Raw genomic sequence first — 26,749 nt, forward strand, 5'->3', positions numbered from 1 at the left:
ACACACACACACACACATATATATATATATATATATATATATATATATATATATATACGATTACGAAATAGCCATCTTTATCATCACAATTCTCTCTCTCTCTCTCTCTCTCTCTCTCTCACACGCACACGACACAAACAAACAGCTAAAAAAGAAAAAGAAAAAAAAAGAAACACAGAACTGTCCCCCAAAAGCTGCACCACCACTCACATACTCTCACAACCTGACTGTCTCCACGCGCACGTTCACGTGGTGAGCATTCACAGCACGTGCCGTCGGGGCAGCAGCAACAGCAGCAGCAGCGTCAAGGTACCGGGCCTCAGGGCCGACGGTCTGAGAGGCCGCTGAGCTCACAGGCGGTCGCAACCCCCCACAGCAGCGCCGCAGGTGGCGCCAGAGACAGAGGACCGCGAAGAGCAGCACCTCCAGGACCTCCCCCAGACCCATCAGAGACGCTCCAATCCACAGGCCCAACGTGCCGCCGATGTCCGACAGGAAACGCTCCGACTGCACGTGCACACATGGTCAAGCACGTGGGCAGTGTTACTGTCGTCATAATTATGTCTTTTCCCCTTCACGGATACAATCATCATCATCATCATCATTATCATCATCATCATCATCCACCCACCACCACTATGATAATCATTAACGTTCTCTAACACCGCAATCATCAATATTCCATCACGCTATCATCACTATCATCACTATCATCACGATCATCACTATCATCACTATCATCACTATCATCACGATCATCACTATCATCACGATCATCACTATCATCACTATCATCACGATCATCACTATCATCATCCAAACGTCATCATGACTCTGCCCCAACCACCAGCGTTACCACCATCATGCCCTTAATATCAATTCCGTTTCCACCATCCATTTCCTTCCCCCCCCTCGTCATCTGCATACCCCTCCCCCCCAACACCACTGACATAATCTTAACGTTCCTCACCACCTTCATCCTCACTCCATCCCCCCCTCCCCTCCCCCACACCACTGACATAATCTTAACGTTCCTCACCACCTTCATCCCACTCCATCCCCCCCCACCCCCTACCCCCAACACCACTGACATAATCTTAACGTTCCTCCTCACCACCTTCATCCCACTCCATCCCCCCCACCCCCCCGCAACACCACTGACATAATCTTAACGTTTCTCACCACCTTCATCCTCACTCCATCCCCCCTCTCCCCCCTCCCCCCCCCTACACCACTGACATAATCTTAACGTTCCTCCTCACCACCTTCATCCCACTCCATCTCCCCCACCCCTCCCCAACACCACTGATATAATCTTAACGTTCCTCACCACCTTCATCCTCACTCCATCCCCCCTCTCCCCCCCTCCCCAACACCACTGACATAATCTTAACGTTCCTCATCACCTTCATTCTCACTCCATCCCCCCCCCCAACACCACTGACATATAATCTTAACGTTCCTACTCACCACCTTCATCCTCACTCCATCCCCCCTCTCCCCCCCTCCCCCCCTACACCACTGACATAATCTTAACGTTCCTCCTCACCACCTTCATCCCACTCCATCCCCCCACCCCTCCCCAACACCACTGACATAATATTAACGTTCCTCACCACCTTCATCCTCACTCCATCCCCCCTCTCCCCCCCCTCCCCAACACCACTGACATAATCTTAACGTTCCTCATCACCTTCATTCTCACTCCATCCCCCCCCCCCAACACCACTGACATATAATCTTAACGTTCCTACTCACCACCTTCATCCTCACTCCATCCCCCCCTCCCTTCCCCAACACCACTGACATAATCTTAACGTTCCTCATCACCTTCATTCTCACTCCATCCCCCCTCTCCCCCCCCCCAACACCACTGACATAATCTTAACGTTCCTCATCACCTTCATCCTCACTCCATCCCCCCCCCCACTCCCCCCTCCCCCCCCCTAACACCACTGACATAATCTTAACGTTCCTCACCACCTTCATCCTCACTCCACCACCCTCCCCTCCCCCCCCCCAACACCACTGACATAATTTTAACGTTCCTCCTCACCACCTTCATCCTCACTCCATCCCCCCTCTCCCCCCCTCCCCAACACCACTGACATAATCTTAACGTTCCTCATCACCTTCATTCTCACTCCATCCCCCCCCCCAAACACCACTGACATATAATCTTAACGTTCCTCCTCACCTTCATCCTTACTCCATCCCCCCCCCCCCAACACCACTGACATAATCTTAACGTTCATCCTCACCACCTTCATCCCCACTCCACCCCCACCCCCCCAACACCACTGACATAATCTTAACGTTCCTCACCACCTTCATCCTTACTCCTTCCCCCCCCCCCCCAACACCACTGACATAATCTTAACGTTCCACCTCACCACCTTCATCCTCACTCCATCCCCCCCACACCCCCCCCCCCCAACACCACTGACATAATCTTAACGTTCCTCACCACCTTCATCCTCACTCCACCCCCCCCCAACACCACTGACATAATCTTAACGTTCCTCACCACCTTCATCCTCACTCCATCCCCCCCTCTCCCCTCCCCCCCAACACCACTGACATAATCTTAACGTTCCTCACCACCTTCATCCTCACTCTATCCCCCCTCTCCCCCCCTCCCCAACACCACTGACATAATCTTAACGTTCCTCCTCACCACCTTCATCCTCACTCCATCCCCCCCTCAACCCCCCCCCCACACACACACCACTGACATAATCTTAACGTTCCTCCTCACCACCTTCATCCTCACTCCATCCCCCCCTCCCCAACACCACTGACATAATCTTAACTTTCCTCCTCACCACCTTCATCCTCACTCCATCCCCCCCTCACCCCCCCCCCCCCCCAACACCACTGACATAATCTTAACTTTCCTCCTCACCACCTTCATTCTCACTCTATCCCCCCCTTTCCCCATCATCACCTATCCAGCGCCAACCACTACCAGTATCATCACTGGCAAATAAAACAGTGTTCTATGCAATATAAAAACACTCTCAGTCTTGGTAAGTGTAAAAAAAATCCTCACGTACCACGTCACGGATGTGTCAGAATACTTACGTCATAAAATGGCTCTTGTATAATTCTTTGGTAGTTCAGAGTCTCGTAATAAAGCCTCAGACGCACGAACGATGACCTGAGTGATAATAATAATAGCAATTGTAATTGTAATAATCATCATCTTGATAACAATAAATAATAACATGAAAACGAGATAAGTAACTGTTTTCTGCTGTATCATACTGTACGTGTTTAGCAGGTGCCCTGTTGCTTTGTACTGTACTGCATTGTACTGTACCGTGTAACACTGCATTCACTGCAGTGTATTACATCGCAGTGTGTTGCATGGCGCTGGTGGTTTAAATAATCTTTAATTATTCAACAATACACATGATTACAATGCAATGAATGACAAAAGAACATCAACAAGCTTAAAGCTTATACTGTGCTCACAACGTTGCACTTAAATTTTATCATGACGGCTGATGAACCATATTACGACTTGTATCAAATAACATTCATAAACAGTAAGTAATGAAATAATGAAATTAAAAAAAATAAACAAACAGTACATAATATAGTAAAATAATGCTAATATCAATATTAACATGAGATTAAATTTATTATCACCAGAATAATTGGCCTAATAGAAGAAAAACACGAAGAAGAAGAAGAAAATTTAGAAGAATGGCGCTGGTCTGGAATGCATTGCGTTGCACTGCTCTGTAATTTTCTGTATGGTATTAAAATGTGTTGCATTATTTGAATTTCTGTCTTCACATTAGGTGCAACAACATAAATTTATGTTCGCGACAATCTTACTCCCCAGTCAAATGATAACTTCTCCACAATTTCATTTCGCTCGTTTTTTTTCCTTGGGTAAATGTCAAAAGCGCATGCTACGCACAGAGCTTGGTATACTGGTATCCAGAGATCTTGGGGCTGGAGATTCAGAGACCAGGATAGACCTTTCCTTCGCTAGTCAGTATCACAAAGCGCTGTGTTTGCTGCCAAGCTATGATTGCCGGCTTAAATATTTCTTTATTCTGAATTACGCATTTCTTTATAAATCATTTTGATGATGACTTAACTGTGTTCTGAATATGTAACATGTGAAGACTGAAACATGCTGTTCGAACTTCTGAGAAATGTCCTGTACAACGGTTTAACGACTGTCAACAATGCCACTGTTGGAATCCGTTGGAATGTGAGGGCAGTGCAAAATGTCTCCCCTGTAAAAAAAAAAAAAAAAAAATGCATTCTAGTGACTTGGAAAGGAATAACTTGCCCGCGAGAAGCGGTGGCCTTATAGGAATGTGACTGACTAGAATACACAACGTAAATCTTTGGCTTTTATTGTTCTTCATCAGGTGTGTGGCCCTTCTTGTTCTTCACCAGGTGTGTGGCCCTTATTGTTCTTCTTCATCAGGTGTGTGGCCCTTATTGTTCTTCATCAGGTGTGTGGCCCTTATTGTTCTTCACCAGGTGTGTGGCCCTTATTGTTCTTCACCAAATGTGGCCCTTCTTGTTCTTCATCAGGTGTGTGGCCCTTATTGTTCTTCATCAGGTGTGTGGCCCTTATTGTTCATCAGGTGTGTGACCCTTATTGTTCTTCATCAGGTGTGTGGCCCTTATTGTTCTTCATCTGGTGTGTGGCCCTTATTGTTCTTCATCAGGTGTGTGGCCCTTATTGTTCTTCATCAGGTGTGTGGCCCTTATTGTTCTTCACCAGGTGTGTGGCCCTTATTGTTCTTCACCAGGTGTGTGGCCCTTATTGTTCTTCATCAGGTGTGTGACCCTTATTGTTCTTCATCAGGTGTGTGGCCCTTATTGTTCTTCACCAGGTGTGTGGCCCTTATTGTTCTTCACCAGGTGTGTGGCCCTTATTGTTCATCTTCATCAGGTGTGTGGCCCTTATTGTTCTTCACCAGGTGTGTGGCCCTTATTGTTCTTCACCAGGTGTGTGGCCCTTATTGTTCTTCATCAGGTGTGTGACCCTTATTGTTCTTCATCAGGTGTGTGGCCCTTATTGTTCTTCACCAGGTGTGTGGCCCTTATTGTTCTTCATCAGGTGTGTGGCCCTTATTGTTCTTCACCAGGTGTGTGACCCTTATTGTTCTTCACCAGGTGTGTGGCCCTTATTGTTCTTCATCAGGTGTGTGGCCCTTATTGTTCTTCTTCATCAGGTGTGTGGCCCTTATTGTTCTTCACCAGGTGTGTGGCCCTTATTGTTCTTCATCAGGTGTGTGGCCCTTATTATCTTTCATCAGGTGTGTGGCCCTTATTGTTCTTCTTCACCAGGTGTGTGACCCTTATTGTTCTTCATCAGGTGTGTGGCCCTTATTGTTCTTCATCAGGTGTGTGGCCCTTATTGTTCTTCATCAGGTGTGTGGCCCTTATTGTTCTTCTTCATCAGGTGTGTGGCCCTTATTGTTCTTCTTCATCAGGTGTGTGACCCTTATTGTCCTTCATCAGGTGTGTGGCCCTTATTGTTCTTCATCAGGTGTGTGGCCCTTATTGTTCTTCATCAGGTGTGTGGCCCTTATTGTTCTTCATCAGGTGTGTGGCCCTTATTGTTCTTCATCAGGTGTGTGGCCCTTATTGTCCTTCATAAGGTGTGTGACCCTTATTGTCCTTCACCAGGTGTGTGGCCCTTATTGTTCTTCACCAGGTGTGTGGCCCTTATTGTTCTTCATCAGGTGTGTGGCCCAGGTGTGTAGCCCTTATTGTCCTTCATCAGGTGTGTGGCCCAGGTGTGTGACCCTTATTGTCCTTCATCAGGTGTGTGACCCTTATTGTTCTTCATCTGGTGTGTGGCCCTTATTGTTCTTCTTCATCAGGTGTGTAGCCCTTATTGTCCTTCATCAGGTGTGTGGCCCTTATTGTTCTTCATCAGGTGTGTGGCCCAGGTGTGTGACCCTTATTGTCCTTCATCAGGTGTGTGGCCCAGGTGTGTGACCCTTATTGTCCTTCATCAGGTGTGTGACCCTTATTGTCCTTCATCAGGTGTGTGGCCCTTATTGTTCTTCATCTGGTGTGTGGCCCTTATTGTTCTTCTTCATCAGGTGTGTGGCCCTTATTGTTCTTCATCAGGTGTGTGGCCCTTATTGTTCTTCATCAGGTGTGTGGCCCTTATTGTTCTTCATCAGGTGTGTGGCCCTTATTGTTCTTCATCTGGTGTGTGGCCCTTATTGTTCTTCATCAGGTGTGTGGCCCTTATTGTCCTTCATAAGGTGTGTGACCCTTATTGTCCTTCACCAGGTGTGTGGCCCTTATTGTTCTTCATCAGGTGTGTGGCCCTTATTGTCCTTCATAAGGTGTGTGACCCTTATTGTCCTTCACCAGGTGTGTGGCCCTTATTGTTCTTCACCAGGTGTGTGGCCCTTATTGTTCTTCATCAGGTGTGTGGCCCAGGTGTGTAGCCCTTATTGTCCTTCATCAGGTGTGTGGCCCTTATTGTTCTTCATCAGGTGTGTGGCCCAGGTGTGTGACCCTTATTGTCCTTCATCAGGTGTGTGGCCCAGGTGTGTGACCCTTATTGTCCTTCATCAGGTGTGTGACCCTTATTGTCCTTCACCAGGTGTGTGGCCCTTATCATTTCAGCCCTCCACCTACCCTCGCACATCCCTCAAACTCTCTGGCCGACTCACGTGCGTTCCTCCATAGTCTGGTTCCTTTTCCTGGCCAGACACTGGTCCACGTCAGACTGTGCCACGTGATGCAGTCTGCACACGGTCTCCTCCAGTACCGGCTTGGAGACATACAGGCAACGACGACATCGCAATGTATGAACAACACGGCACATGTGTCGGTCACTTTGCTGTTATTGGACATCTAGAGGATTCACAAGAAAAATATGGAACAACAAAGAGCTCTTTGTAAAGCAAATGACTGGTGCAATAGCCAAGTGGTTAAAGCGTTGGACTTTCATTCTGAGGGTCCCGGGTTCGAATCTCGGTAACGGCGCCTGATGGGTAAAGGGTGGAGATTTTCTCGATCTCCCAGGTCAACATATGTGCAGACCTGCTAGTGCCTGAATCCCCTTCGTGTGTATACGCAAGCAGAAGATCAAATACGCACGTTCAATATCCTGTAATCCATGTCAACGTTCGGTGGGTTAAGGAAACAAGAACAAACCCAGCATGCACACCCCTGAAAACGATGTATGGCTGCCTATATGGCGGGGCAAAAACGGTCATACAGGTAAAAGCCCACTCGGGTGAACGTGGGAGTCGCAGCCCACGAACGACGAAGAAGGAAATGAAGTCAAAGGGAACGGAGCCAGAAGTTTCCTCTATTGCACACACATCAATGTGTGAATCTTTATGTACACACACACACACACACACAACGCACACACACACACACACACACACATACACACACACACACAACGCACACACACACACACATTCAATAACATGTTTATGTTTATGTCTTATTGTGTCATAAGCCTTAAGGTTTTTTTGACAATGAAATATTCTATTCTATTCACACACACACACAAACAAACACACACACACACACACACACACACACAACCCCCCCCCCCACACACACACACACACACAAAACACACACACACACATTCAATAACGTGTTTATGTTTATGTCTTATTGTGTCATAAGCCTTAAGGTTTTTTTGACAATGAAATATTCTATTCTATTCACACACACACACACACACAAAACCCGACACACATACATGCAGTAACACTTCAACACACTCAAGAAATAAGAGCATAAGGCAGTGCGCGCGCGCGTGCACACACACACACACACACACACACACACGTCATAGGTCACACGGATACTAACAACGTGTGAAGGGGCTGGCCATTTCCGCGCTGAATCTCTCACTCTGTACTCCAATTCCCTGCAGACAAACACAGATATCAACGCCAATGGGCACACATCCTTGTGTAGTTATACGTGTGTGCACGCGTGCGCGCATGCGACTGTGGTTACGTAAACTAGCGGGTGTATCCGTCTGCGTGCAAAATCTGTATTTGTAGGACTATAATTTTTATGTAAGCATGTGCATAAACGTGTGTGTGTTAGGTGCGGGCATGTGCATAACTGAGAACGTTTGTGCGCGCATGTATGTATGTGTGTGCATGCATTCGGGACAGACACCTTTTGTTGTGTGTACGCCTGCGTGCGACATTATATGTGCATGCGTGTGTATACGCGAACGTGTGTGTGTGTAGTGTGAGAGCATGTCCCTTTGTAAGCGCGCACGCAGGAACACTAGTTTTTGCAAGTGTGTGTGTGTGTGTGTGTGTGTGTGTGTGTGTGTGTGTGTGTGTACACGCGCGCGCGCGTGTGTATGTACGTGTGTTTATGTGTGCGTGCTTGCGGCATGGACATGTATGTGTACTGAAGTTCTCTCACGCACAAGTGCGTCAGTGTAACCTCCACACTATACACAGCTTCACCCCCTCCCATTCCTCGTGCATACTGTAAACGTTCAGTGTGTACATGTAACTACTCTTTGTGTAGCCAGCCACCTGCACACAACGAAACAGTGTTCCGTGAACACATCACCTGGATCTGGATGAAAACGCGGAGAACACTGTGACTGCCGTAGCCGTGCACGTGCTATACTGACCAGCAGGGGTCTACGCAGAAACAGGCGTCCTCCCCTCTCACCAGAGCCTGTCGGTACTCTTGGTGGATGGCATCCGTGCAGTTCAACTCTGCGACACAGTTGTAACGTACAGCTGTATCTTTGACACCTCCTGTGAAAATGAAACCGTATCTGTTCTTTTCGCTTGGAAAAGAAGGTTCTTATCTTCTCGAATGAAACTGTCTTACACCCACTGGTTTCAGACACTGGACTATATGGCCCGCTAAACTCTGCTCGAGAAAAAGCGGGATGCATGTACTGCCCCTCTTTGTATGATTAAGATATGGTAATCGAACGAAAATATCGCAGTCATTTGGCGCACAGGAGAGAGAGAGAGAGAGAGAGAGAGAGAGAGGGTGGGGAGAGAGAGAGAGGGGGGGGGGGAGAGAGAGAGAAAGAACGAAATATTATTTTTCCATGGTATTGAGATAAGCACAATAACAAGAAATGTTTTTTTTTCCACCCAGCCCTGGGGTACACAATTTATAAAGAAAAGAAAAGCGCAAAAAAAGGGAGAAAACTGGAATCACAAGAGAGGAAGGGAGAGAGAGAAAAGGGGGGAGGGGGGGGGGGGTAGAGTGAAGGGAGAGACAGAGAGATAACCAGAACAAATCTTGATTTAACAGGTATTTACAGTTCTAGGAAGAAGTCTTCTCTTAAAACTGGTCGTTACTACTCTTCCAGATCACACGGTAAGCCGAGCTCCCGAGCGAAGTATGCACTCACATACATGAAAGAACCCATGGCAACAAAAGGTTTGTTTTTGGCAAAATTGTGTTGAAAAATCCATGTTAAAAAACAAATATGCTTGCAAGCAGAAAAGGAAAAAAAAAATATGGGTGGCGGTGCACTATGGCGACACGAAAACAGTCCGGACTTCATAGTGAGATATATGTCTCAACAGACAGTAACACAACACACATGCATACATTGTTCAGTGAGGGGGAGAGGAGGATAAGTAAAGGGAGACAAATGTCACCAGTGAAGCGGATTGGAAACATCAAAGATTGCTTCCCTTGCTTCACCTCCTGCAAGACATTGTTCTGCGTGGGGGTACCTGTGTTGTGGGGGTACCTGTGTGGGGGTACCTGCGTCTTGTGTGGGGTACCTGTGTGGGGGTACCTGTGTGTTGTGTGGGGGTACCTGTGTGTTGTGTGTGGGTACTGTGTGTGGGTACCTGTGTGTTGTGTGGGGTACCTGTGTGGGGGTACCTGTGTGGGGGGGTACCTGTGTGGGGGATACCTGTGTGTGGGGTACCTGTGTTGTGTGGGGTACCTGTGTGGGGGTACCTGTGTGTTGTGTGGGGTACCTGTGTGTTGTGTGGGGTACCTGTGTGGGGGGTACCTGTGTTGTGTGGGGTACCTGTGTGGGGGTACCTGTGTGTTGTGTGGAGGTACCTGTGTGGAGGTACCTGTGTGTTGTGTGGGGGTACCTGTGTTGTGTGGGGGTACCTGTGTGGGGGTACATGCGTGTTGTGTGGGGTACCTGTGTGGAGGTACCTGTGTGTTGTGTGTGGGTACCTGTGTGTTGTGTCGGGTACCTGTGTTGTGTTGGGATACCTGTGTGAGGGCACCTGTGTGGGGTACCTGTGTGTTGTGGGGTACCTGTTATGTGGGGGTACCTGTTTGGGGGTACCTGTCTTGTGGGGTACCTGTGGGGGGGTACCTGTGTGTTGTGTGGGGTACCTGTGTGAGGTACCTGTGTGCTGTGTGGAGTACCTGTGTGGGGTACCTGTGTTGTGTGTGGGGGTACCTGTGTGTTGTGTGGGGGTACCTGTGTTGTGTGGGGGTACCTGTGTGTTGTGGGGGTACTTGTGTGTTGTGGGGGGTACCTGTGTGGGGGTACCTGTGTTCTGTGTGAAGGTACCTGTGTGTTGTGTGGGGGTACCTGTGTGTTGTGTGGGGTACCTGTGTTGCTGTGTGGGGTACCTGTGTGTCGTGGGGGTACCTGTGGGGTACCTGTGTGTTGTGTGGGGTACCTGTGTGTTGTCGTGTGGGGTACCTGTGTGGGGGTACCTGTGTTCTGTGTGAAGGTACCTGTGTCCTGTTTAGGGGTACCTGTGTGGGGGTACCTGTGTTGTGTGGGGGTACCTATGTGTTGTGTCGGGGTACCTGTGTGTTGTGTGGGGGTATCTGTGCGTTGTGTGGGGTACCTGTGTGTTGCCGTGTGGGGTACCTGTGTGTCGTGGGGGTACCTGTGTGGGGTACCTGTGTGTTGTGTGGGGTACCTGTGTGTTGTCGTGTGGGGTACCTGTGTGGGGGTACCTGTGTTCTGTGTGAAGGTACCTGTGTCCTGTTTAGGGGTACCTGTGTGGGGGTACCTGTGTGTGGTACCTGTGTCCAGCGTGCAGACCCGGACCCCAGGTGCCGGGGTGGAGGTCCTGCGGAGGGCGTCAGTACACCCACACCTCTGCAGCTCTGTTCTCTCCTGGCACTCGCGTCGGCAGCCCTGGTCCACACACACACACACACACACACACACAACACACACACACACACACATAACACACACACACACACACACACAACACACACACACCCACATTGATTATTGATTAAAGTCCATCCCACGGGGCTCACCTTATCAACACAAAGCAGAAACAACGCGGCCGCTTCCACACAACCTTCACCGTGATATCAACACGCCAACAATATACTTAATTACGAACCAGTCCCGGAAACTGAAACTGAGAGTGAAACATACTGCTTTTCTTTCCTATTTTCTCTTCCTCCTCCTCCTTCTCTCTCTCTCTCTCTGCCCCCCCCCCCCCTCCCCTCCCTCCCCCCTTTAGAAAGAAAACGGAACTGCACATAAACTGTTTAAAAATAATACAAAACTTTGGCCGGTTACTTGAAAACTGTGTTGATATCTGTAAACATGCTGCAGTACTGTCGGTCCATCTTTTTTTTTTTTTTTTTTCATTGTGGACAGGTTTTAGAATGAAATGTTTGTAAAAACAACTCTGGTGAATTTGGCATTTCAGACAATTCCACAAACCCTAAGGACACGCGTCCCTGGTTTAAAAAAAAATAATTTTTTTTTGTTATTAAGAAAATGAAAGAACAGTATCATTGATCAAAGGGAAGGTAAGAAGGAAATGTTCCCATCACACCATCACCGTCCTTACCCTCTTGCTATATCTGTCGTGCGGATTTCTGGACACGTCGGGGCCGTCCTCTTTGCAGGAACCGTACCGTCCGCCTAGCCTCGTGAATTCGTCCTGACACACACACACACGAACACACACGCACACACACACACACACACACACACACACGAACACACACACACACACACACACACACACACACACACACACACGCGCACACACACACACACACACACACACACACGATCGACTAACATGTTAGCCAATCACTCAGCTGAGTGATAGCTAAGTTGATCAAGTGATGAACTGACTGACTGGCTGACTGACCGATAAACTGATTAAGTGATTGCCTGAATGGCTGACTGACTGATAAACTGATCAAGGGATACACTGACTGACTGACTGACTAATGACAGACTGAATGACTGACTGATAAGCTGATCAAGTGATAGACTGAATGTCTGATGATAGACTGAATGGCCGACTGATAAGCTGATCAAGTGATAGACTGAATGTCTGATGATAGACTGAATGGCCGACTAACTAACTGGTAAAATGATCACATGACTGATCGATATGATCATCAAGTCATAGACTGAATGGTTGACTGACTGATAAACTGATCAAGCGGTAGACTGATAAACTGATCAAGCGGTAGACTGATAAACTGATCAAGCGGTAGACTGATAAACTGATCAAGTGATTGAATGACTGGCTGACTGATAAACTGATCAAATGATAGATAGACTGACTGGCTGACTGATAAACTGACCAAATGATAGACTGGCTGACTGATAAACTGACCAAATGATAGACTGGCTGACTGATAAACTGACCAAATGATAGACTGACTGGCTGACTGATAAACTGACCAAATGATAGACTGGCTGACTGACTGATAAACTGACCAAATGATAGACTGGCTGACTGACTGATAAACTGACCAAATGATAGACTGACTGGCTGACTGATAAACTGACCAAATGATAGACTGGCTGACTGACTGATAAACTGACCAAATGATAGACTGGCTGACTGACTGATAAACTGACCAAATGATAGACTGGCTGACTGACTGATAAACTGACCAAATGATAGACTGACTGGCTGACTGATAAACTGACCAAATGATAGACTGGCTGACTGACTGATAAACTGACCAAATGATAGACTGGCTGACTGACTGATAAACTGACCAAATGATAAACTGACCGACTGACATAAACTGATCACATGACAGACGGAAAGACTGACTGACTGACTGATAAACTGGCCAAATGACAAGAGTGGCTGACATTGATAAACTGGCCAAATGACAAGAGTGGCTGACATTGATAAACTGACCAAATGGTTGACTGACTGACTAAATACATGATAGACTGAAAGACTGAGTGGCAGACTGATTATCAACTTATAAACTGATCAACTGGCATACTGACTGTCATGACAAACGGAACCAGCGACACACACACAGAGACTGCAGGCTATCCACAGACCACACATACCAGTCTCAGGGCGAACTCTGTCTCCAGGCCCGCGCCCAGCGTGAAGCCCTGGCTGACGGGGAAGGGGCGCGTGCCGGGCTCGTGCAGCACGACCCTCACCCCGTAGCCCGCGCTGAAGGAGGTCAGCAGCTCCTCGGTCTGTAGGTCCATCAGCAGGTCCAGACCTGCACCGCCACACATGACATGGAGAAATAGAGCGAGACAGAGAACAGGGGAAAAGAGGGAGACAGAGAACAGGGTAAAAGAGTGAGACAGGACAGGAAAAAAGAGAGAACGAGACAGAGGACAGGGGACAGGGGAAAAGAGAGAGAAACCGAGACAGTCAGAAATATTTCGAGAGACAGAGGCAGGCAGACAGAAATTAAGAGAGAGACAAAGGCAAACAGACAGGGGGAAAGAGAGAGAGACAGAGGTGGAGAGAGACAGACAGACAGAAACAGACAGGGAAAAATAGAGAGAGACCGACCTGAAGGAGCCCCGCTGTCAAAGACCTTCATGGAAGAAGTGTTCAAGGTGTAACAGTTCCCGTACTCCAGGGTCCATCCCTCACCGACAGTCATTGTCACGTTTCTGTCACACAGCAGTAAGGGTACATCCCTCACTGTCATTGTCACGTTTCTGTCACACAGCAGAACGTACTCCAGGGTCCATCCCTCACTGTCATTGTCACGTTTCTGTCACACAGCAGAACGTACTCCAGGGTCTATCCCTCACTGTCATTGTCACGTTTCTGTCACACAGCAGTAAGGGTACATCCCTCACTGTCATTGTCACGTTTCTGTCACACAGCAGAACGTACTCCAGGGTCTATCCCTCACTGTCATTGTCACGTTTCTGTCACACAGCAGTACGTACTCCAGGGTCTATCCCTCACTGTCATTGTCACGTTTCTGTCACAGAGCAGTACGTACTCCAGGGTCCACCCCTCACTGTCATTGTCACGTTTCTGTCACACAGCAGTACGTACTCCAGGGTCCACCCCTCACTGTCATTGTCACGTTTCTGTCACACAGCAGTAAGGGTACATCGGCTTCACCACACACCTGTCGTCTGTCTGTTCACACGCGCAAAGACACATGCTGTCACATCCTCACGTGTGTTCTTCTGTCGTGCCACATACACATTTATTATTCACATACACAGACACACGGACACGCACGAACACACGCAAACATAGACACACACACACACACACACGCAGACACACACACACAGACACACACACACACACAGAAACACACACACACACACACACACACACACACACACACACACACACACACACTCACACACACACACACACACACACACACAGAGAAAAACAACAACACAAACACACACATACACGCTCACACATGTGCAGACACACATACGCACGCACGTACGCACGCATCACACACACACACACACACACACACACACACACACACACACACACACACACACACACACACACACACAGATTATTTCTGGTGATCTTCGGGATTTGTATGGATGACAAACAACCTGTTCAAAATGGTTCTGCCAACTAAAAAAAATACTCCATGTTTGTTCCAAGAAAACTTAGAAACTTTCAAGACACCACCACGCACACACATGCAGCTCATTTACAAACAACTTAAACAACAACCAACAAGAAACGTGGTACTTTTGCGCGCAGGAAGTGTAGGTCGTCACAGGACCTCGATCCTCCGTTTTATCCAACGGACTAGCATCCAGACCACCCCCAAGACCCACTGGAGATGGAGAAGGTAGTGAGAAACGGGGAATCCCGGCCAGTGACTAAATCCTGGAACACGGGATCTCTGGATCCCAGGACAGTCAAGCTCACTACTATACGTCCATTCCGTTTGTCCACACTGAACACGAAAACAAAACCAGAAGTTTACTTCACTTCACGAAACTGAGAGTTGTGAAGTGCTTGGTGCATGCATATTAACGTATTTCAAAGCAGTCGCCCACTTCAAAGTTGTTTCTGGTGATTTTCAGCCAGTCGGGTGTATTTTGACACTGTGTCCAGAATGGAAGGCATACCTTAGCGAAGTTATGATCGCTCTTACTTTTCCAAACGAAGGTTATCAACAGAACAACAGCAACATATCGTTGATCTTTATTAAAACATTTTGCTCCTGAAACGTCCAGCACCACTGAAGCAGCCTCTGACAACCCCACCAGCATTCAGACCGGCAACACTGCCAAACATTTGGACCGGCAACAACTGCCAAACATTTGGACCGGCAACACTGCCAACCGGCAAAACGGCCAAACATTCAGACCGGCAACACAGGCTATCATTTGTCAACATTGGGCATCATTCAGACCGGCAACACTGTCAAAAACAAACAAACAAAACCACTCAGACTGGCAACATTGGGGGGGGGCATCATTCAGACCGGCAACACTGCAGTCAGACCGGCAACACCGCAGTCAGACCGGCAACACTACTGTCACAGGCAACACAACACTGCAGTCACAGGCAACACAACACTGCAGTCACAGGCAACACAACACTGCTGTCACAGGCAACACTGCTGTCACAGGCAACACAACACTGCTGTCACAGGCAACACTGCAGTCACAGGCAACACAACACTGCTGTCACAGGCAACACAACACTGCTGTCACAGGCAACACAACACTGCTGTCACAGGCAACACTGCAGTCACAGGCAACACAACACTGCTGTCACAGGCAACAAAACACTGCAGTCACAGGCAACACTGCTGTCACAGGCAACACAACACTGCTGTCACAGGTAACACTGCTGTCACAGGCAACACAACACTGCTGTCACAGGCAACACTGATGTCACAGGCAACACTGATGTCACAGGCAACAAAACACTGCAGTCACAGGCAACACTGCTGTCACAGGCAACACAACACTGCTGTCACAGGCAACACTGCTGTCACAGGCAACACAACACTGCTGTCACAGGCAACACTGCTGTCACAGGCAACACTGCTGTCACAGGCAACACAACACTGCAGTCACAGGCAACACTGCTGTCACAGGCAACACAACACTGCTGTCACAGGCAACACAACACTGCTGTCACAGGCAACACAACACTGCAGTCACAGGCAACACAACACTGCTGTCACAGGCAACACAACACTGCTGTCACAGGCAACACAACACTGCTGTCACAGGCAACACTGCTGTCACAGGCAACACAACACTGCTGTCACAGGCAACACTGCAGTCACAGGCAACACAACACTGCTGTCACAGGCAACACAACACTGCTGTCACAGGCAACACTGCTGTCACAGGCAACACAACACTGCAGTCACAGGCAACACTGCTGTCACAGGCAACACAACACTGCAGTCACAGGCAACACTGCTGTCACAGGCAACACTGCAGTCAGACTTACTGGCTATAACAGGTGGCGCCGTCGAAGTAGCAGCTGATGACCAGGTCCTCTATCTGGTGTCCCGCGTCACGTATCACCGTCCTGTCAACCATCCGTATGGTCATAACTTACGTCACGTCATGTATCACTGTCAACCATCAGTATAGTCATAACTTACGTCACGTCATGTATCACTGTCAACCCGATTAGTATAGTCATAACTTACGTCACGTCATGTATCACTGTCAACCATCAGTATGGTCATAACTTACGTCACGTCATGTATCACTGTCAACCATCAGTGTGGTCATAACTTACGTCACGTCATGTATCACTGTCAACCATCAGTATGGTCATAACTTACGTCACGTCATGTATCACTGTCAACCATCAGTATGGTCATAACTTACGTCACGTCATGTATCACTGTCAACCATCAGTATAGTCATAACTATGGTCACATACAGTATCACTGTCAACACCATCAGCATAGTGTCAACATGATCAGTATAGTTATAACTATCGTCACATCCTGTGTCACTGTGAACATGAACAGTCATAACTATGGTCACTTATCACTGTGAAAATGATTAGTATAGTCATAACTATGGTCACGTATCACTGTCAACACGATCAGTATAGTCATAACTATGGTCACGTATCACTGTCAACATAATCAGTATAGTCATAACTATGGTCACATCCTATATCACTGTCAATACGATCAGTATAGTCATAACTATGGTCACGTATCACTGTCAACACGATCAGTATAGTCATAACTATGGTCACATCCTATATCACTGTCAACACGATCAGTATAGTCATAACTATGGTCACGTATCACTGTCAACACGATCAGTATAGTCATAACTATGGTCACGTATCACTGTCAACACGATCAGTATAGCCATAAGTATGGTCACGTATCACTGTCAACATGATCAGTATAGTCATAACTATGGTCACGTATCACTGTCAACACGATCAGTATAGCCATAAGTATGGTCACGTATCACTGTCAACACGATCAGTATAGTCATAACTATGGTCACGTATCACTGTCAACATGATCAGTATAGTCATAACTATGGTCACGTATCACTGTCAACACGATCAGTATAGTCATAAATATGGTCACGTATCACTGTCAACACGATCAGTACAGTCATGACTATGGTCACGTATCACTGTCAACACGATCAGTATAGACATAACTATGGTCACGTATCACTGTCAACACGATCAGTATAGTCATAACTTACGTCACATCCTGTATCACTGTCAACCATCAGTATAGTCATAACTATGGTCACATCCAGTATCACTGTCAACACGATCAGTATAGTCATAACTATGGTCACGTATCACTGTCAACACGATCAGTATAGTCATAACTATGGTCACGTATCACTGTCAACACGATCAGTATAGTCATAACTATGATCACGTATCACTGTCAACACGATCAGTATAGTCATAACTATCGTCACGTATCACTGTCAACCATCAGTATAGTCATAACTATGGTCACGTATCACTGTCAACACGACCAGTATAGTTATAACTATGGTCACTTATCAATGTGAACATGATCAGTATAGTCATAACTATGGTCACGTATCAATGTGAACACGACCAGTATAGTTATAACTATGGTCACTTATCAATGTGAACATGATCAGTATAGTCATAACTATGATCACGTATCACTGTCAACACGATCAGTATAGTCATAACTATGGTCACGTATCACTGTCAACACGATCAGTATAGTCATAACTATGGTCGGCATGACTGACATGGCATGAAAGGGCCCACTTCATACAGCACTGTATGCATGTATGATAGCCAGTCGTGTCCGACTATGACCACCAGAACAGCAGAGGGGGCACCTGCTGTCCTGACCATATGTGCTGGAATTTGATCATACCGGAGAGTGCCTCGACCAAGTTGCATCTCCACTCTCTCTCTCTCTCTCGGCCAAGGGGGTTTTTAGTTGCAACCTTGCCTCCTAGTTTGAGAGTCATGGTCCTTCAGAAAATACTTAGCTGTAAATGAATCTCCTATTGCAGTGGAGAGACCATTGACCATGCAGGTCTCACTTTGCTGTTGGCACAACTGTAAGCTTATGTTGACACGGGACTGAGGTCTAAGAAAGATAAGACCTTTGAAATATGCACACACATACACACACACATATTAGGCACACGTTATGCACAAACATACACACATGCGCGCGCGCACACGAACACGAGCGCCTGCGTGTTCACACACACACACACACACACACACACACACACACACACACACGCTCCCCCCATACCCTCCCCCTCCCACACACACACTTCCCTCACCTGTTCTCCGCAATAATTTTCAGCTGCGCTTTCTTTCTCCTCCGGTGGAAGAGGTCCAAATCCTCGGGGTCTCCGACACAGACGTCGTCCTTGTACCACGTGCACAGGTCCTGCGCCTCTGTCACGTTGTCCTCGGTGCACTCCTGCACCAACACCGTCAGCAAGGAACAGCGTGGGGGCATTTGACGCTGACTGCCACAGCAAGCATAGAGCCATTAACTTGTTTTTTGTTGGTTACAGTTATATCCCAGCCGATCACACCATGGCCATACCCGGCCTGGGGAACTGTAATATTGATTCATTATGTAAATGTCTAATATACGGGTCCGTAGAACCGGAAACACACACACACACACACACACACACACACACACACACACACACACACACACACACACACACACACACCCTCCCCCCCTTGAACAGAAAAGGCACATGTACAGTCATATTCAAGCACTGAAACTTTCGAATACGTCTCTGACGTTGTTCATTCCGTCAATGTTTCATCAAAAGATTTAAAGAAACTAACGTGAAGAAAAATATCATTATACATACCACCACCAGTAAGAGATAAGAACAGACGAAACATAGGAAGCAGGCAAACCTGATGAAGTACAAGCACCATATAGAACAGACGAAACAAACAAAGCAGGCAAACCTGATGAAGTACAAACACCATATAGAACAGACGAAACATAGGAAGCAGGCAAACCTGATGAAGTACAAGCACCATATAGAACAGACGAAACATAGGAAGCAGGCAAACCTGATGAAGTACAAACACCATATAGAACAGACAAAACATAGGAAGCAGGCAAACCTGATGAAGTACAAACACCATATAGAACAGACAAAACATAGGAAGCAGGCAAACCAGATGAAGTACAAGCACCATATAGAACAGACAAAACATAGGAAGCAGGCAAACCTGATGAAGTACAAGCACCATATAGAACAGACGAAACAAACAAAGCAGGCAAACCTGATGAAGTACAAGCACCATATAGAACAGACGAAACAAACAAAACAGGCAAACCTGATGAAGTACAAGCACCATATAGAACAGATGAGGACGGGAGACAGTGGACAACCCAGTAGTAAAGTTGTTAGTGACAACAGTTAAAGAAGCAGTAGAAAACCGGCTGTCCACGAAATACAAAGAAGAGACAAAACAGTAGACACGATACAAGAAGGAAACGAAACATCAACATAAGCATGAAAAACAGCAACAACACAACAACAATAACAAAATACAATAACGACGGTCAATTAAGCAGCCAAAGCAACAGAAAAAAAGAACAATGACAAACGGACAAAACATTAGGCCCAAAACAGTCACCAACTTAAAAAACGCCAACAACAGCAGCAGCAAAACTATGTGACAAAAAATGTTATCATTTCCTTCCTCTGTATTACCATTGGTAGCATCATGAGTATCGATGTCATTAACAGCTGTGACAAAAAATGCGAATGCAATAATAAGTCGAGAACGATGTCAATGAAAGCAACTACATTAATGGAAACCGGACACCCAAACCACAAATCACAACCATCATCATCAGCAACAGCAGCAGTCAGTGCACAACAGAATCGGCAGGTGCAGCAGCAGAAGCAATAAATAAAACATCAACAACAGCCAAAGTAATAATAAATTCTTATCTCTATCACTAGTCTTGCACCATCTCCTTCTTCAAGAACAACAGAAGCACGCGCCATTGCTGCGATGTTGATTTCGTTCACAACTAAAGCTGCAGTAGTGAGACTTCTCTATTGTCAAGACGTAACCCTCTTGGCTTCATTTATTTCTAAGGCTTGATTTCTTCCACGTACAAAGAAATATAGCTCTGGAAATGACTGGGGTTTTTGTTGTTGCTACTGCACCTAAACTGTGTGTTCTATAATGATTTTAACGTCGTGGTTACTGTTTTTGTTGTTGTCGCTTGGTTTGAACAGATTTTTTTTATTCATGAAAAGTATACCATCAGAATATTTTACATACATGAGCAGCAACAAACAAATCTATTCAAACATGTACACCAAACCTATCAGCAACAGCAGTGGACCGACACAAATTACTCTGACGGCACAAGCAGCCTGGCGGAAGGCAGCACCTACCTGGCTGGCGAAGGTACCGTCCACCTTGAGGAGGGCCTGCAGAGGACAGGTGAGTGTGTGCACCTGGCTCTTCCGTATGGGGTTGTGGTTGCACACAGTGACTGCAGGCAGCATCAGGGGGCTGCCCGGGGAATGTGGTCAGTTGGTCAATACTGGCTGTCTGATCGGCTGAGGGGTCTTATTGACTGACTGGCAAGCTGATTGATTGACAAGCTGATTGACTGAAAAACTAACTCACTGGATGACAGACAAACTGATTGAATGACGCACTGATTGATTGATAAACTGATTGAGTGACAAACTGATTGAGTGACACACTGAGTGATTGACTGATAAATTGATTGACTAACAAATTGATTGACAGACTGATTCATTGATTGATAAGTTGATTGACTGACAGGATGATTGACTGACTGACAAACTGATTGATTAAAAAGCTGATTGACTGAGTCAGCCAGCGAACGAGAGAGTGAGTCGGCTGAAAGGTCGGAGTGACTGGTTATAAACTGATCGTTTGGTTGATTGATTGGGTCAGCGAAATAGAGAGTGAGTGAGTCAAAACCGAAAGTACAATATACAAGACTTCCGGGTAGAAATAATGAGATGGATACCGACTTATCAACGGTATGGTCGATTGGTTCACCCTCTGATTTAATCATTGATTGATTGATTTCAGTGAAGGACAGAGCGGGTGACATCATCACAGGGCCTAGGGTTACGTAACCGACTGTATGGTGGATATCTCATTTTTAAAGGTCGAGGAAAACGTTGAAAAAGAAGATGCAAAGAAGGCAGTCAGTCACAGAACTCAACACAACAGAACAAAGTCACTTTACCTGTCAGCTGAACGTTCGAACAGCAACCGTGAATCTGACACAAAGGTGTCCGCTGGTACACACCTGAAACTGAGGTCCACGGAGGTCTTGACGGGGAAGGCGAAGAAGGTGAGGGACAGACGGATCAGCTGGTAGGTCATGGCGCAGCTCATGCACAGGAAACACAGCAGCCACAGCACCTGTGTGCATCACGGGGGTCATGGGTCAACTGGATATGCACACAGGCTCATGCGTAAAGCACGTGCATACATGCATAGTACATGCCTGCCTGCAAACAAGCAAGCAAGTGCAAAACACACACACACACACACACACACACACACACACACACACACACACACGGATACACACACACACACACACACGAACCTCCACCCCCCCTCCCGACACAATGTCAACGACAGAAACTGTTTCACACGAAAGGACGCCTGCTCGTTCACGTCTTCAACACGTGCGTGTCAGTGCCGGAAAGACACCCATACCCACGCGTGTCACCTTGAGGACGCCGTACGGGGCGGCACCGATCTTGAGGATGCCGTGGATGAAGGAGGTCCGCCACAGGTACTCCACGGGCAGCACGTGCTGACCCTGACCGGTTTCCGGACCTCTGTCCCCACCACCCCCTCCTGTTTCCCTGTCAGCCGCTGTGGTGGTCATGTTGATAACCCCTGGGGCTGACCGCCTCTCTCACACTGCCGCCTCCTGGCGACTGCAGGCTGGATGGGTGGGTGGGTGAGGATCTGGAGGTGTTGTTCGCCCCACCACGGTTTCTCTTCGAGTGACAGCAAGCGTGGGGTCTGAGGGGAAGCGTGGGCCAACAAGGTGGATCGCTCCATGGAATCTCCATCGATTCCATCATTTAGTGGATGGGTCAAATGGTGAATGAATCGATTTTTTTTTTCTTTGGCGAACCAATAGCCTCCCATGTATTGATTGTCCGTCTGTCTGTCTGTGTCTCTCTATCCCTCCCATTTATTGATTGTCTCTGTCTGTCTGTCTGTGTGTCTGTGTCTCTCTCTCCCTCCAATTTATTGTTTGTCTGTCTGTCTGTCTGTCTGTCTTCCGGACACACACAAACGTAAACATAAGCACACAAGGTGAGTGAGAAAGGGTTTACGTACACGTGTGTGTGTGTGTGTGTGTGTGTGTGTGTGTGTGTGTGTGTGTATGTGTGTGTGTGCGCGTGCGTGTGTGTGTGTGTGTGTGTGTGTGTGTGTGTACGTGCGTGCGTGTGTGTGTATGTGTGTGTGTGTTGATATACGTGTGTAAGTGGTTATGCGTACATGCTTATGTAATATGAACGTGTGCCTGCATACTGACGTGTGTGAGGCTAACGGAAACCCGGAGATATAAGGAGTGAAGATGTTGTTTACTATGTTTTTTTTTTGTTTCTTGGTCACATACCGAAAGAATATTTCAAAATTCTCATTTTAAACCAACAGCTGTTCGTCTGGTGACAAGTTGGAACAGAAGAATACTACAATGAATATCTCTTTCTCTCATGTTTGAGTACGTTTCTTTTGTGTTATGTGCACCCTCCTTCTCAGTGGCCGTGGCATTTTGAACAAAACATTTCAGTCTCTCTTCGTCTTTCTGGTCTCTTGCGTGTATCATCAACACCGACAACTGTTTGTTTCTCAATCGATCTGAAACGCGTTCTCATGATCGATGCCTATGGAGGAATAAGCGCACTGTTTGCTTGCATGCGGTTTTTCCCCTGAAGATAACTGCCGTGCATTATGTGTGATTGTGTATGAACACACCTGCAAAGGTTGTACGTGGGTTCCTGTTTATGTTTGCCTGAATAAGTGTAATAGAAAGGAAGGGGGATGGGGCTTTTTGTAATCATAATTAACACACATTACGGTGAAAATATTCGATGCGTACTTTGCTCGTAGCTCTGTGCTTCCTTGTTAAAACACGAAAGGGTCAATAAAGTTTTACTGACTGAACTGAATTAGCGCACATTTAGGAGCGCAGTCCGTAAACATACAAGAAGCATATTGAGAGAGAAAGAGGGAGGAACGGAGGGAGGGAGAGAGAGAGAGAGAGAGAGAGGGAGGGAGGTATGGAGAGAGAATGAGAGAACAACGCAATGCAGACCAAGGCATGGCAAGGAAAAGCAATGCAACACAACACCATTGAATACGATACAATAAAGTGCAATACAACGCAACAAAACACCATGCAATTCATTACAATACAATGCAATTCAACACATTCCAGTACAGTACAGTACAGTACAGTACAGTACAGTACAGTACAGTACAATGCGGTACAGCACAACAACACACAACACGACACGACACATGACACGATACAAACATCATACAACACAATACACTCACTGGTTCTGACGAAGATGGAAGATCCTGCAGTCTGCCACAAACTGTGACCAGGAAACCCAAGCCAGGAAACACTGCAGCTCGGAATGGTCAGCCATGCCACAGTGCACACACAGGTGTCACACAGGTGTCACACAGGTGATTGTGGGAACACGACAGCATCATGGTGAGGTCCTGTCCACCAGGTAGCTGGAAGGTACAACAAAATGACCCGATAAAATGAACACGGTTTCCTGCAATCAGCAGTGTTTTCTGGCTTGGGTTTCCTGGTCACAGTGGAGTGATGGCCTAGAGGTAACGTGTCCGCCTAGGAAGCGAGAGAATCTGAGCACACTGGTTCGAAGCACGGCTCAGCCGCCGATATTTTCTCCCCCTCCACTAGACCTTGAGTGGTGGTCTGGACGCTAGTCATTTGGATGAGACGATAAACCGAGGTCCCGTGTGCAGCATGCTCTTAGCGCACGTAAAAGAACCCACGGCAACAAAAGGGTTGTTCCTGGCAAAATTCTGTAGAAAAATCCACTGCGATAGGAAAAAACAGATAAAACTGCACGCAGGAAAAAATACAAAAAAATGGGTGGCGCTGTAGTGTAATGACGCGCTCTCCCTGGGGAGAGCAGCCCGAATTTCACACTGAGAAATCTGTTGTGATGAAAAGAAATACAAATACAAATAGTTTCCTGTGCGCTCTCCGTTGCGACGATGGCCATACTGGCCCCTACGACGTATCTATCCTGAGCCTGTTCATATTCCAGGAATTTGCCCTGTGTTGTGCTGACCACCTTGTTCTACTGCTGTGAAACATGGACGACGTATCGCTGTCACATTCAACAACTTGAGCAGTTTCAACAGAGATGCCTACGAAAGATCCTCGGCATAAAGTGGCAAGACAGGGTCTCCAACCTCCAGGTCCTAGAGAGCAGTGGCCTGCCCAGCGTCGAAAGCCTGCTGATCCAGTGCCAGCTACGCTGGACAGGACACGTCGTCCGCATGACAGACAGCAGGATCCCGAAGATGCTCTTGTATGGCCAGCTGAAGGAAGGCCACCGCGAATCTGCAAGCACTTCAAGGACACCTTGAAGACAAACCTCAAAGCCTGTGACATAGACATCGCTTCCTGGGAAACTGATGCCCTTGACCGCTCTCGCTGGAGGATGTTGTGCTCTAGTGGCATAAAGACGTTTGAAAACAAGAGAACGCTGGCCAATAAGGAGAAGCGTGAGCGAAGGAAGCAGGGCTCAACTTCTGGAGACGTTTCCCCTTGCAACACTTGTGGGAAGTGTTGCGCATCCAGAATCGGCCTCTTCTCCCATATGAGGACACACACCAACAGATAAGCCTGCCTGCCTACTCATCCGTTGGTCAGACGGGAGACTCCAACAACAGTCTCTTTCCTGGCCATTAAGTCGAATTGTATTGTCTCACTTTTATTCTCTCGTCCCCATATTCATGTGTAAAGACCAAGTTGTCACAATCCTTCGGTATGTTCAAAAGCACGTGACCCAAAGGGGAAGGAGGGCAAGAAAGGAAATCCTTCCCTGACTAATATTCTGCTTGGTTCTCTACGTTGCACATCACCAACAGTATCATTACCTGTTAATTCACATGATTCTTACTGAAGCGAACGAGCACTCAGGACAGCACAACAGGGGGAGGGGTGGGTGAGAGGGGTGGGTGCTGACATGTTTCTAAAACTTCAAACAGAAGTGTTTTTCACAACAGCCTTTGATATTCTGTTCGCTTGTCGTTTCTCTCCCACTCTCTCTCTCTCTCTCTTTCTCAACCACCACTCCCATCCACCCCTTTCCCACGCTCTCTCTCTCTCTCTCTCTCTCGTTTTTGTTCTCTGTCAGTTTGTTTGGCGAAGTCTGACAGAGTACCAGACGCGTGCTGGTTCAGGAAGAGACAGCGGAACAAAACCATGCCATGTGGAAATACAGTCTCTCCATATGGGTCCTTGATTTGACCCGCATGTCTGTCCAGTTATTCGCACGCATACATACCGATAGGTCACGATGATGATTCAAGAAACATACGTGGAATTTTTTTTAAAAGTTAATTGATTATGCATATGTACAAAAAAGATCACTCACTTCTCACCTGTATACAACCATCACATGGGGCACGTTACGCAACCCAACATGATTAACACAGCAATCTTGCTGTACATGCTCACACCAGTATGTTTTGGAGCTGCTTTCTGACCAGAACATTTCCCCATACCTAGTGTGACATGATCTGCCATTCCACTGTGCCACAGCTAGTGAAGGTTTCATGTTATGATTTTCGTTATACTGCATTATCTTATTCAAGTATCAATCTATCAACAGCATCTTGCAGACAGTTGGGAATTACTCAACGTGATGTGAAACAAACACATCGGCAGAACAGGACAACGACAAAAACAATGTACGAAAAGGATTTTTATTTTTAAAAAGAGAGAGAGAGAAGAGAATGCCCTTAATTAAACG

The 26,749-nt window shown here is 47.1% G+C and overlaps 1 protein-coding gene across 1 annotated transcript; it reads right to left on the minus strand.

Moving 5' to 3' along the window:
• Positions 1 to 195: 195 nt before the first annotated feature.
• Positions 196 to 22,590, minus strand: LOC143300012 (acid-sensing ion channel 1-like). The gene is made up of 14 exons (XM_076613568.1): positions 22,420 to 22,590; positions 21,934 to 22,112; positions 21,098 to 21,218; positions 18,983 to 19,125; positions 16,647 to 16,727; positions 13,734 to 13,837; positions 13,268 to 13,431; positions 11,781 to 11,873; positions 10,987 to 11,101; positions 8,636 to 8,723; positions 7,843 to 7,900; positions 6,675 to 6,775; positions 3,085 to 3,160; positions 196 to 507 (listed from the first exon to the last, which is right to left on the minus strand). The coding sequence occupies exons 1-14, from the start codon at positions 22,588 to 22,590 to the stop codon at positions 217 to 219; spliced, it is 1,785 nt and encodes a 594-aa protein (XP_076469683.1). The 3' UTR covers positions 196 to 216.
• Positions 22,591 to 26,749: the final 4,159 nt, after the last annotated feature.

The sequence above is a fragment of the Babylonia areolata genome, chromosome 25 (assembly GCF_041734735.1).
Source record: "Babylonia areolata isolate BAREFJ2019XMU chromosome 25, ASM4173473v1, whole genome shotgun sequence".
NCBI classification, from domain to species: domain Eukaryota; kingdom Metazoa; phylum Mollusca; class Gastropoda; order Neogastropoda; family Buccinidae; genus Babylonia; species Babylonia areolata.